This window comes from Tetrao urogallus, assembly GCF_951394365.1.
Source record: "Tetrao urogallus genome assembly, chromosome: 26".
Classification (NCBI taxonomy): Eukaryota; Metazoa; Chordata; class Aves; order Galliformes; family Phasianidae; genus Tetrao; species Tetrao urogallus.
The window spans coordinates 1,657,472-1,671,292 of record NC_136839.1 but is presented as its reverse complement, the minus strand read 5'-3'; the positions used below and the strand labels follow the sequence as shown (position 1 = coordinate 1,671,292).

The 13,821-nt window shown below is 47.3% G+C and overlaps 2 protein-coding genes across 3 annotated transcripts; both read left to right on the top strand.

Annotated features, from left to right (window-relative positions):
* Positions 1-1,266: 1,266 nt before the first annotated feature.
* HOXB3 (homeobox B3) lies at positions 1,267-3,512 on the top strand (the record flags this gene model as incomplete). Of its 2 annotated transcripts, none has more annotated exons than XM_079547331.1 (2): positions 1,267-1,702; positions 2,749-3,512. In XM_079547331.1, 2 exons carry the CDS (start codon positions 1,267-1,269, stop codon positions 3,510-3,512), a joined length of 1,200 nt encoding a protein of 399 aa, XP_079403457.1. The 2 variants fall into 2 exon arrangements, with proteins under 2 accessions (XP_079403457.1, XP_079403456.1); XM_079547330.1 differs by having other exon boundaries at positions 2,746-3,512.
* Positions 3,513-10,009: 6,497 nt separating this feature from the next.
* On the top strand, positions 10,010-12,260 carry HOXB2 (homeobox B2; the record flags this gene model as incomplete). Its single annotated transcript, XM_079547009.1, has 2 exons — positions 10,010-10,397; positions 11,677-12,260. 2 exons carry the CDS (start codon positions 10,010-10,012, stop codon positions 12,258-12,260), a joined length of 972 nt encoding a protein of 323 aa, XP_079403135.1.
* Positions 12,261-13,821: the final 1,561 nt, after the last annotated feature.

The following is a 13,821-nucleotide window of genomic DNA, read 5'->3' as shown; positions in this document are numbered from 1 at the left end:
GGGAGAAATTCATAAACAGGAGGGAAAAAAGAGGGGGGAGGAGGAAGTACATGAAGAGAGAAAGAAAAGAGAAAGGTTTCATTTTGCCATCCGAGGGTTTGCAGTGGGTTTTTAGACTTTGGGAGCTTGGACTGAGGGAGGGAGGAATGCTAAAATACCAAAGGGTTACAAAGTTAGGAGCAAATGGTCCGGAGATGTTTGTTTTCTGAGGGGGGAAAAAAAAAAACCAGCAATCAAAGAGGTTTTGGAATTACATCTCAGCAATGGCAGTTCCAGATTCAACACTGGTGAGGGTGAAGCAGTGCAATGAAGGGCTGTGTTTTCTAAATACAACCTGTGCTGCCAGAGAGAGAGAGAGAGGGGGGCTGACAAACAGGCCAAAGGAAGCACATTCTTGAATTCGTGCCCTTGCTTCAATCTGCTTAAAATATTTGCTCTGAATTCCAAAGACATTGTGAGTCTCTGAGTAAACAGCAAATTGAGCCAAGTGTGTCAGGACAGAGCTACCTGGATAGGGCATATCAAGGCTTTGCTGTTTTCCAATTAAAAACAAACAGAGCAGAGAATGGCCCTACCCTAAACTTAGTGCACTTTTCTGACTCCATAACATCCTGCTGGTTTTTATGCCTGGTTTGAAAAGGTCGGGGATAGGAAGGCCAGAATCTCATTCCTCTCTCGTGCTTGTAGTTAGCAATTATCCATTCTGTAGGCTTGTCTTGATGTTAATGTTTGTGTTAGCTGCATGTGGATCTGCATGTATATCCATACAGCCGTATCAGTGGATGTATGTGTGAATGCATGTGTGTATATACTTACACACAGAGAGAAATATGGGCCTAGATAGAAGTATTTAGATGCAGCCACGTGTACTTGTGTGTATGTAGTTCTACAGCCTTGCTGCTGTGCTCTAAGGGAAAGAAAGGGGCAAACAAACAACAGCCAGGAAAAACTACCCCCCAAAAATCAGCTCAGCACTTTTGCACTGCAACATTTGATGAGCCTTCTGAGGCTGCACACAGGACAAAATCTGCTCAAAGCATCTGTTCACCCTGTTCTGCAGGACCCTATTCATGTCATGTGCCTTTCAGGCCCCAAGATGGATTCATAGGCCGGGTACTATTATTGTGTGTTTTCTCCTAACCTTTCAGGTCAGCTTCCAATAGACAGCTGGAAACGGCCTGTCACGTGGCCTTGGGGTGCCAATGTTCTGCCATAGGGGTGTCAAGACCCTGGTAGCTGGAAAAATCATTTTGGGGAATCCCGGAGATGCAGAAGACAACGTACTACGAAAGCTCCACTCTCTTTGGGGGCTATTCCTATGGGAGCACCAATGGGTTTGGCTACGAGGGCCCCCAGCAGCCCTTCCAACAAGGTTCCCACGTGGAGAACGACTTCCAGAGGTCCGCCTGCTCCCTCCAGTCCCTCGGCAACACGACCCAGCATGCAAAAAGTAAAGACCTGAATGGGAGCTGTATGAGGCCGAGTTTGCCCCAGGAACACCATCCGCCTCCGACTGTTTCACCACCCCCAAACCCCACCACCAACAGCACCAGTAGCAACAGCAATAACCAGTCAGGGAGCAGCAAAAGTGCCCCGAGTAAAGCCAACCTCAGTGCAAACTCCAGTCTCACCAAGCAGATTTTCCCTTGGATGAAAGAATCGAGGCAAAACTCGAAACAGAAAAGCAGCTCCCCTAGCACAGGTACACCGTTCTTCTTTTGTGAGCATCTCTTTTCCTAAATCGCTGGGTAACAAAGAGCCACGGGATCTTGTTTAGAGGAAGGATGGGGGGAAAGAATGCAGAGAGGTTGCAGACACTGGGCATGACCCACAGCTGCTAGCTATGTGCACCCCATGGCCTTGCTCCATCCTGCTTTACTGGCTGAGAACACTTGGCTTATCCTACAACAACCAGAGCACGGCAGGGAAGTACAACCAGGCAGCTGAATAGGGCCACTGCCTGACTGTGCAGATACACACAGCCCAAAATGTGCAGCCACCAACTGCCCAGCGATGCTGAAGCTGAGTGCTTGTTCTCTTCCTTCCCCCTGCCTCAGATACAGCAGTGAACACGGTGCTCTGAGTGTACGTGTGCACACAGGGAGCATATGCATAAATAGGTGGAGATTTTTGCATGCACGCATCTCTAATGCAATCAAGGAAAAAAAGAAAGAAAGATCAGTGTGGAAATGGCACTGTGGTGACAAATGCATCTGTATAAACTCTGCAGTGCACACTTCACGGTGCTAATATCATATATCCATTATGCACGTGCTTATAGTGCAAAAATATCAGTGTAAATGGAATTTGGTATTTAACAACTAGCAACTAATTCTGTTACGCAAAAACGAGGCACAAACAGGACGTGCATGTGTGTGCCTTCCTATTTCTGCAAACAAACTACCTCCCAACACTGCCCCGCGTTAATATTAATTGGCTTCACAGTCGTTGCCCCCCTGCCAAAGATTATTTTCTCAAAATTATCTGTTGAAAATAATCGACTCCTAAATAAATGGCCCTGGAATCCTTTTCTACATGACATGATCAAATTTTCATAAACCAGGGGCAGCTTTGGAGAACAGAACTCTTAATAAATGACATGATTATGGAGTGCAGGCTAATGCAAAGGGGTGAGGAACGGGGGGAGGGGGGTCGAGCTCTCATGCCTGTTCCAGGATTTATTAAGAAACGATGCATTCAATTTCTGCATGTAAGTAATTATCTTTTATTTCATTTCACGGCCAGCAGAAACCTGCAGCGGCGAGAAAAGCCCTCCGGGCTCCTCGGCCTCCAAGAGAGCCCGCACAGCTTACACCAGTGCTCAGCTGGTGGAGCTGGAGAAGGAATTCCACTTCAATCGCTACCTTTGCCGGCCCCGACGCGTGGAGATGGCCAACCTGCTGAACCTCAGTGAGAGGCAGATCAAAATCTGGTTCCAGAACAGGAGGATGAAGTATAAGAAAGATCAGAAGTCAAAAGGGATGGGCTCTTCCTCCGGAGGGCCTTCCCCCACCGGCAGCCCTCCCCAACCCATGCAATCCTCCGCCGGGTTTATGAACGCCTTGCACACCATGAGCAGTAACTATGACGCCCCTTCCCCACCTTCCTTCAATAAGCCCCACCAAAATGCCTACGCCATGTCAACTAACTACCAAAACCCCATCAAAGGCTGCCCCTCCCAACAGAAGTACACCAACACGGCCCCCGAGTACGACCCCCACGTGTTACAAGGGAATGGGGTGACCTACGGGACTCCCAGCATGCAGGGAAGTCCCGTCTACGTTGGAGGTAACTACGTGGACTCTCTGCCCACCTCTGGCCCGTCCCTTTACGGCCTCAATCACCTCCCACATCACCAGGCGGCCAGCATGGACTACAACGGGCCCCCGCAGATGCCTCCAAGCCAACACCACGGACCATGCGAGCCCCATCCCACCTACACAGACCTTTCCTCGCATCACGCATCTTCTCAGGGCAGAATCCAGGAGGCCCCCAAGCTGACCCACCTGTGATCGGGAGCAGGGATGGGCTCGAGTGAACTGGATGGCAACCAACACACGAGTTGGAGGGGGCACGGGGCAGGACGGCCTTCAGAAACATTTGTGTTGAGCTGTTTTCTTCCTTTCTTCACTTAGGCAAGTTCTACCAAGCTGTTGAGTTTGCCAGTGTTATTTCCGGCTTCTGTTTGGCCCAATTTCCAAGGGTTTCAGTATTTAATGTCTAAAGCATTTCTCTCTCTGAAAAGATATACCTCCTGTGTGTCAACACAAATGTTTCTGAAGCGGCTTTGGGGGAGTTTTATGGGAACCTAGCAGATTTTTAGCAGCGACACCCTTAATTTCCAAACCCAGGGCAGATTATCACTGATAATTCTTGGTCAGTGGAAAGCAGATGGCCAGCCAAACCTTCACAGTTGGTGCCTCTGCATCTACACGTGGCTACACAGGTTAGCACAAGGGATGCACAAGAAAACTGCCCTCCACTTCAGTCCTCAAGAGCTTTGAGCTTTCCTCCCCAACCTCCAGAGGCAGGGCATCCTTCTTCGCTGAGTTACTTCCCACCAATCCCCACACAAAAGGCAAATATACACACCTGCCAACGCGTGGGATCCACGCTCTTCCCCTCCCATCCACGCCTCCCCTCTCAAAAATCATAATGGAAAATAGAAAAGAAAATGGGAGAGGTGTAAGAATTGCAAAAAGGTTTAGGAAAAGAGTTTCTAAATTGCTTAAAACCCCACCGACAGGAACGGCAGCCCAAAGAGAGGAAGAAAATGTTGACAGGTCTGAATATTTTTCCACCTTTGCCACCGACGAAGTGAAGTTTCCATTTGATGATACCAGGGTTTTTGGGGTTTTTTTTGGTTTTCTTTTTTTTCTTAGGGTTCATTAATAGAAAAGCAATCTTAAGACTTAGAAGTCCTATGCTTCTTTCCTCCTCTTCTCTTGACCTTACGTGAAAACAGGGTATATTTGAACAAATGGAATGTCCTCCAATGGAAGCAGAAGTGAATGGATCTCTAGGATTTGCTAATGCTTTATTGTCTGGACATCTTTGTTGCACTTAGAGTTTACATATAATGGGTATAAAAACAAGTTTGAAGGGCGTTCATTGAACTCAGTCGAGACGTCCTTCAATAGGTGTGTGTTCTGGTGAACATTCATATATATTTATTGGTTATAGCCAGTTTAAAATATTTTCCTTTTTGTATTATTTATCCCCAATATTATGTATTTATATGAGGGAGAAAAAAAAAAGAATCAAATTGTACTTTTTTAGTATTTACTTGTTATAAAGGACATTGTGTTTCCTTGTCATTGTACAACAAGCTTATTTTAGTTACTGTAATTTAGAAAGACGAGTAGTTTTATGTTACCTTCGTACTTATGAATAATGTAATTAGTTCTACTGGAGGCATGAGAGCAGAACCAGACTGTAATTGTATAGTCCTGAATTAGAAGAACTATAGCTAATCCCTCCCTCCCATCTTGCCCCTCCTCTTTGGAGATCTTTCTTTGTTCTTATAGTAGTTATTTTATTTCCTTGCTTAAGGGTTGTCTGTTGAACAATTCTTGAATAAACTTTCTGTTATCAATTTCATCTCGTCCTAGCAGTTGGATTTAAAAGGAGGAAGAGGAAAGGTATACAGGATAAAGGAAAAGGAAAAAGGAAAAGGAAAAAGAAAAAAAAAAAAGGAAACGGGGAAAAAGGGAAAAGAGGGAAGAAAAGATATAAGAGGGAAAAGGGAAAAAAGGAAAAAGGAAAAGGTAAAAAAAGAAGAAAAAGGGGAGCAGAAAAAGGGAAAAGGAATAAGAAAAAGAAGAAGAAAAGGAAAAAGAAGAAGAAAAAGAAGAAGAGAAAGAGAGAGAAGGAGAGAGAGAGAGAAGGAAAGAAAAAAGAAAAAAGAGAAAAGAAAAAAGAAAAAAGAGAAAAGAGAAAAGAAAAAAGAAAAAAGAAAAAAGAAAAAAAGAAAAAAGAAAAAAGAAAAAGAAAAAAGAAAAAAAAAAAAAAGAAAAATAAAGAAAAAAAAGGGAAAGGAAAAAAAAGGAAAAGGAAAGGAAAAAGAAAAAAAAAAAGAAAAAGGAAAGGAAAAAGAAAAAAGGAAAAGGGAAAAAGGAAAGGAAAAGGAAAAAGAAAGAAAAATAAAGAAAGGAAGGAAGGAAAGAGAGAAAAGAAGAGCGCTGCAGACCAGGCCGGGGAGCGGAGCGGCCCACGCCGTTCGCAGAGGCCGAGATTTGGGGCCGCCCCGCTCCGCGCCCCCCCCGCACCCGCGGTCACAAAGCGGGGTCACGTGGCGCCGAGGCCGGGCCGCCATTGGGCCGTAAATGAAAACAAAGGAAAATGATTAATCGCGCACAAAATATTACTAATAATAAAAGAAAATGACCCGAGTTTCCACGCAGGGATTTTAAAGGGGATTTGCCGTGTGTGCACACGCGTGCATGCACACGTACGGGGATGGTCACGAGTGCACAAGCACCAGCACACGTATCTTCATGCAAGCACGCTGGAAATTGTCATTAAGAGAAAGCAAGCTGCTGTGAAGGGCTGCAATGTAGGAGCCAGCAATGGGGGGAGCGGCCCTTGGCAGCAGCAAGGATCACACTGTGCAAAATTCGGGTTTTTATGTTCCAAAGCCTTAAGAAAACTTATATGAAAGCAGCGAGGGGCAGTATAAGTTTTACAGCTCTGGAAAGTGGGGTGGGGGGAGCTGATGTCAGACTGGAGATGCTCCGATGTTGGGGGATATGGAGGGAGGGAAAGGCTGGGCAGGACTTACCCGGTGTGGGTGTGTGTAAATGTGAGCGTGTGCACTGTCCGGGGTTTTGCACACAGGTTTGCACACTCAGGAGCAGCCGTGGGTGTCTGAATAACCCCCCCTTCCTCCCCCCCCAGGTGAAATTGTGGAGAGGAGAGAGATTTCCATGAGAAACGATCTCTTCTTTCTCCCTCTCTCCGATCTCGCTTAATAAATGAAGTTCCAGGTTAATAATTATAACCTTCGCGCAATAATAAATAGCGGTATGAAAGAAAGACGGGGCTTGTTTTTCTCCCAAGACCTGTTCTCGCTTCTGCCCATCCATGCAGAGAGCAATTTACCATTCGAGGATACTATAATTTAGAAGCATAAAAGCGTTGCAAGCGCTGATCGGGATCGGGGCAAATAAAAGGCTCAGGCAATGGCTTCTCGCCCCCCTCGTCCCCCGCTCCCTCTTTGCTGAATACCATTTTCTCGATCCCACAACCCAATCCGGTTTTGTATCAGGGTTCCCCAGCATCTAGTTAAGGATCCTTAAGGAGAACTCAAGGCGATGCTCGGGGCAAGGAATCGCTCTTGCTTTTTCCAGTCGCTTCTGCACGGACTCTTGCAAATCTCCGCATCTTCACGTTCCATCTGGGCCGCTCTAGGAGGGGAGCAGACCCGGCTTTGCCCCGCAGTGATCGCATCTCCCAACCGCTCCCGAGCCGTGGGAATCGCTTCCCATCAGGCTATGTATGCCCTCCCCCCCCCTCCCCCCCAGAGCTCACATTATTTTCTTCGGGGCTCGTGGGAAAAGAGTCGGCTCTTTCCTCTAGAGATGCCGTTCTCTTGTCTTGTTTTGTTTTATTTCGCAGCTTTGGTGTTAGCAAAAGCAGCGGAACCAGCTGAGGGCGGCTGGGAAAATGTTTCCTTTTGCATCCCCAACTCTTTGGCTGCACCTCAGCCTCGCAGCGAACCACTCCCAATGATAAACCCCGAACTCCTCTACACGCTTTTCCATCCAAATCAATAAGAAAAGATCCCAAACCAAACTCTGAATTCGTACTTCTGCCCCGGTCTGATGAGATTTACGTTTGTTTCAATGAGCGCATACAGGAACCATCAAACATTGAAGGAAACCCTCCTAAACCCCCAAAGCCTTCAATCCAACCTCGTTTTGTATTCGTATCATTCTTTAATTTGGTTTTACCCCTTTGCCAAACTGCGCTTGGATCGCCGCTTCAGCTTCATTATTATGTGGTCCCTCTGATTCCCTCCCCACCCACACGGATGCTTGAAGTGACAAAAGTTTCTAGGCTTCTCCCCGTGTGAATGCAGCCCTGCCAGCCCTCGCCTGCTGCAAAAAAAAATGGGAGAAGTGGAGCTTGAACAAACACATGCGAACCACCCCAACTTCCATTTTGCAGCAGATAACCTCTTTTTTTTTTACCACCCCCCCCACCCCAAGCAATGGTTACATTCTACACTTCCCGAATTCAGACCCCTGGGTTAAACTTTTTCTTTCTTTCTTTCTTTCTTTTTTTGACTCTTTATTTTGCATTGAGTGACTCCTTTGCTAAAGACAAAATTCTTTGCTGAGTGCGCCGGGCTGAGCTGTCAAATTCATTCGAGATAAAAAGAAAAGGGAAGAAAAGGGAAGAAAAAAAAGGAAAGAAAAGGGAAGAAAAGGGAAGAAAAGGGAAAGGAAAGGGAAAGGAAAGGAAAGGAAAAGGAAAGGGAAAGGAAAGAAAAGGAAAGAAAAGAAAAGGAAAGAAAAGGAAAGAAAAGGAAAGAAAAGAAAAGGAAAGAAAAGGAAAGAAAAGGAAAGAAAAGGAAAGAAAAGAAAAGGAAAGAAAAGGAAAGAAAAGAAAAGGAAAGAAAAGGAAAGAAAAGGAAAGAAAAAGAAAAGAAAAGAAAAGAAAAGAAAAGAAAAGAAAAGAAAAGAAAAGAAAAGAAAAGAAAAGAAAAGAAAAGAAAAGAAAAGAAAAGAAAAGAAAAGAAAAGAAAAGAAAAGAAAAGAAAAGAAAAGAAAAGAAAAGAAAAGAAAAGAAAAGAAAAGAAAAGAAAAGAAAAGAAAAGAAAAGAAAAGAAAAGAAAAGAAAAGAAAAGAAAAGAAAAGAAAAGAAAAGAAAAGAAAAGAAAAGAAAAGAAGAAAAAAAGATTGATTGTTTCTCTCTTCTTTTCGGGTTGTATGGATTTCGGCCACTTTAAAAAAGAAACGATCTTCCTGGGAAGTGACTTTTCGCTTTATTTATTTATTTGGTAAACTCTGGAAGTGGAGCCGTTTATTGGCAAGGGCAAACGGGGAGGGAGGGGAGAAATATAAGATGGGAAGGAAAGAAATGTGATTTCAGAGATATCCATGACCTTAAAAACACGTTTGGCCTTTAAGGAAAGTGCCAAGGATCCATTAAGTGTCGCTTTAGAAGCAGAAGGATTACGCTGCTTCTTTACAAGTCGTTTCAGGAGCTAAATCGGGCCGGTCTGACTTTACTTGACTTGAAAGCTCACTTGATTTCCTAAGTGCCTCATAGCCGGGCTCAGACAGACCTTCTTGCTCATGCGAACTTCTAAAGCTCGGCGATGTATTTATGGCATTCAAATACCCCCAGGCAGCTCGTCTGCGGTTCTGACCGCTTTCTTCCCGGCTGCATGAGGGCATTTCGGGCTGGCAGAGCCGCTTTTCCCACGCCTGCAACCCCCCGGGGGGGTGCGAACTTTGTGGAGATGAGCAAATGGCAGAGGCAGAGATGGGCAGAGCTGGCAAGGCCAGGAAGCTCCACGCAGCACCAGGCAGTGCTGCCAGCACCGAGCAGCACCCAGCACTGCAGGTAGGAATGAGCAGCACCCAGCAATGCATGCAGCACCCAGCAATGCATGCAGCACCCAGCAGCACCCAGCAGTGCAGGTAGGAATGAGCAGCACCCAGCAATGCATGCAGCACCCAGCAGCACCCAGCAGTGCAGGTAGGAATGAGCAGCATTCAGCAGTGCAGGTAGAAATGAGAAGCAGCAGGCAGTGCATGCAGCACCCAGCAGCACCTTAGCAATGCAGGCAGAACTGAGCTGTGCAAGCAGCACCATATAGTACCATGCAGCACCCAGTAGTGCAGGCAGCACCAAGCAACACCAAGCAGTGCAAGAAATACTAAACAGAACCACACAGCACCCAGAAGTGCGTGCAGAACTGAGCAGCACCCAGCAGCTCAGACAGAATCAAGCAGCACCAAACAGCACCCAGCAACACAGGCAGAACTGAGAAGCACCCAGCAGTGCAGGCAGCATCAAGCAGCACCAAAGAACACCAAAGAGCACCCAGCAACCCCAGGCAGTGCCAAGCAGCACCCAGCAGCCCCAGCCAGCATTTCCCTGCCTGCTGGCCCCACCAAACCACCCTGCATCTCTCTGCTTGCAGAGGAACGATGGCAGGGATCCTTTCCTGGGGATCTTCTCTCTCGCCTTCTTCTTCTTCTTTTTTTTTTTAATCAATTAAAGAAAATAATGCTTTCTGTTTGCCACCAGGCCCCGCCTGCCATTGGCCAGGGGTGGCCACGTGACCAGGAATTGGCTGCAATTTCGCCCCAGTCTCGAGTTTAATAGAGCAAGGTCCCCATACGCCTGTATTATCAGCAATATAACAATTATAAAAAGCCCGAGAACCATCATCATCACTGCCATAAAAACTGAGGCCCTTAGATTTCTTCCTCTCTTCCCCTCCTCCTTCCTCCCCCCCCCTCCCGCTTTTTAAACCCTGGGCCCTGGAAAAGCCATGAATTTTGAATTTGAGAGGGAGATCGGGTTTATAAATAGCCAGCCTTCGCTCGCAGAGTGCCTGACGTCTCTTCCCGCTGTCCTGGAGACATTTCAAACTTCATCAATCAAGGACTCGACATTAATTCCTCCTCCTTTCGAGCAAACCGTCCTCAGCCTGAATCCTTGTTCCAGCAGCCAGGCAAGACCGAGGAGCCAAAAAAGAGCATCCCATGGCCTGCTCCAGCCTCAGCCTCCGGCACAGCCCGGCCCCTTGGCAGCGGAATTCCCTTGGATGAAGGAGAAGAAATCGTCCAAGAAAACCACCCAGGCTCCATCCTCATCTTCCTCTTCTTTCCCCCCATCATCTTCCTCGGTGCCGATCCCCGCCGCAGGATCTCCTGCAGGTTCGTATAATGAGGGGCTGAGGGGGTGTTGGCTGAAATCGGAGAGGATCCGAATCATAAACGATCCCCGTCCCACCAGCAGCCCTACCCGCCCCCCCCCCCCCCCTCCCCCCCCCAAGCAGACTTTGCCCCGCACCTCTCCCAAACTGTGTCACGCAATAAAATACACCGCAGCAATGCACACAGCCGGGGAAGGGGGGGGGGATGGGGGGGGGGTATGAGAAGGTGGGAAAGAGAGGGGGAATTTATACTGCCTCCTCCCCCCCTGCAAATAAAAGAGCAATTTGCTGCAACTTCTGCGAAAGCGAAGAGGGAGAGATTTCAGGGGAAGCCGGGCTTTTTATTAGCTACAGAGGGAGGATTTGGCAGCTGAGCCACGGCTCCATTTTCTTGACTTCCTCTGCCAGCCTCGAATTCTTTTACAACCTACAGGGGGAATTTAAAAAAAAAAAAAAAAATCGAACGAAAGAAGAGCGGAGAGGGAAAAGAAAGACGGGTGGGTAATGCGGGGATGCTGCGGGCTAGATGAGGAGGCAGAAGGAGAGCGAACAGAACTCCCCGAGCATCCAAGGCAGTGGGAAGAGCCAGATCCCTATTGCAAATATAAACGAATGGATAGATAGGAACACCCAACCCCCCCAACCCTCGGATAAATGAATGTCTTCCCTCCGAAGCTCTGTTTGGATAAGGAGCTCGGCAGATCCGGCCAGGGATCCTCCTTCCCCGAGGACAAAATGTTCGAGGCTCAATTCGCTGCTTGGGTATTTTTGTAGCACCGCTCAGGTAAAAGTGTGTTCAGGCAGAAGGGCGGATATCAGAGCTCACTGATCAGATAACGCAGGAATAATGAAATCAAAGCTCCGCATGGTCAGACCTTATCTACCGGCTTTAAAATAATAACAACAAAAAAAATTTTTTTGAAAAAAAAAAATTAAAAAAAAAAGGGGGGAGTTGGGGGGGGAAGGAAAGGTTCGAAATTCCCCGTATCTGAAAAGAAGGCAGGGAAGGAAGGTGTCTAAAGGGAGAGGCCAGGGAGCAAAATCCTTTCTCCTCCTTGGGACAAGGCTACAAAAAAGCGATTTCCAACCCTCATCCCCGTTGGAAGAGAGCAATTAAACGTTTACTTTCTTTCGTAGCGGCTCCCCAACCCCCCACCTCCTCCCGGTGGGTACCGTGGGGGCACGCTGAGCTCGTGGTGAGGGGGGGAGGCGGCTCCGTCCCTTCTATCCTCTCCCCGGCCCCGCTCCCTCCCCGCAATGTGAGGTTTTGTGTGTTTAAGACACGCAGGGGTTGGCAGACAGCAGCGGCTCTAGGCGGCTCCGGACAGCTTACACCAACACACAGCTCCTGGAGCTGGAGAAGGAATTCCACTTCAACAAATACCTCTGCAGGCCCCGTCGGGTAGAAATTGCTGCTTTGCTCGATCTGACCGAACGACAAGTTAAAGTATGGTTCCAGAACCGCAGGATGAAGCACAAGAGGCAAACACAATACAAAGATCCCCCCGACGGGGACATCGCTTACCCCGGGCTGGATGAGGGCAGCGAAGCCACGGATGAGGCCGAGGAAAGCCCCTTATTGGGGCCGTGCCCGGGGCCGTACCGGGGTGCGCAGCCCCAGCAGCCCCGCAGCCCTCGGGACACCGATCGGCCCGGACCCCCCCCCTCGGATCTCAGCTTTCCCGAGAGCCAGGGCTCGCCTTGGTTGCCGGAACTCAGCATCCTCTCGGCAGAATCTTGCTTGCAGTTCTCCCCCGCTCTTCAGGATTCTTTGGAGAGCCCCCTCCATTTCTCGGAGGAAGATCTGGACTTTTTTACCAGCGCACTTTGTACCATAGATCTGCAGCACTTCAATTTCCAATAGCGTCCCCGTTTGTCTCTCTCTTTTTTTTTTGTTTTTTTTTTTTGTCCCTTTCTGCCCCACCCCGAGCCGCTTCAGCTCTTCAGACGGGAGGGGGTCACCCCAAAAACAAACCCAAATCATCCCCCTTTCAATCAGCAATCGGACATTTTAAAGCTCTTCACTTTGAGGGACCCGAATCGCAGCCGCACTATTTATTTTAGAAGGCTCGTACAAAAGAGCTTCTTACATTTAAAATATAAATTAGGTGCTAAATGATAGGCTTTTTCCTTATTTATTTTAAAGGAAGCACCCAATAGTTTCCATGCGCATCAGAGATGACCGCCCTCGAGAGAAAACAATTGCGAACCCTTCAAGCGACTTTCTCAGGAATCAGAATGAGACTTTTAGATTTCTTAAGGAAATAATAACGAGGAGAACAGAGGAATTTTCGTTCCTCCTTTTTAAGTTTTAGATGTAGATTATTTATTCAAATCCTTTAATAGCAAATGGCAAATTATTTATTGTACATTATTTTCATAGAGGAAATAAATGCCTTTATAAAAGCGAGGGAAGCGCGTTGCTGAGTGTTTCGTTTGAAATGGTTTGTTGGCCTGAATCAATCTCCTTCCCTGATCTGCAGCAATTTGACGTCTGTTGGTGTGCATCGAAAGAGGAAAGACAAAAGGGAATCGTAGCAGCCAACGATCCTTAAGGCTTCGCGAGTCGGAGCCCGCGTTTTCCTTCAGCGCCGTTCATAATAATAATAGTAATCATTATTATTATTATTGTGACGATTTGGGGAAAGGAATCGAAGAGGGGAGTTGGTTTCCAATGATTCCCGTCGGGTTTTTGTCAGTGCAGAGCAGTGCAGAGGCGGTGGGTGCGGGGCACAAAGGCAGCGAGCGCAGCCCCCGCACATTCCGTTCCCGCATCCCACGGCTCTCCCAGCTCTGCAGCAGCAAATGCCGACGAGAGGCGATTGTCGGCGTTATCAACGTCCTGGTCAGGCAAAAAGTTAAGAAGGAAACGCCGTAAAGGGTTTCGGATGGGTACAGAACGTGGGTGACAGCATTTTGATCAACACAGAAATGCTATAGAGGGGAAAGAGATGAGCCAGAAAGAGGCCTTTCTTTTTCTTTCCTCTTTTTCTTTTTCTTTTTCTTTTTTTTCCTTTCTTTCTTTCTTTTTTTTTTTTCCCCTCCCCCCCCCCCCCCCTTCCTTTCTTTTCCTTTCCTTTCTTTTTCTTTCCTTTCTTTTTCTTTCCTTTCCTTTTTCCTCTCCTTTCCTTCACGAAAAACCAAACCCCATTGATGTAGCCCGGCCTGGTAAATCTGTTGTCTCCATGCACTACGATTTGTGTTTCTCTCTCCCGGTTCGCGGCTCTCTTTCCGAAAGCTTTCTCGCAACGTGCGATTTTAAACACAAAACTCATATATCAAGGAGGGAGGGCGAGGCAGAGGGGGTGGGGGAGGCTTATGAATGAAAAGGGGTCAGCGCAGGAATCAATCGCGGTGACACCCAAAATAAATCATATTACGTCTTTGCTAAGTCACCGGTGTTTCCTCGCACACGGCAGAAATTC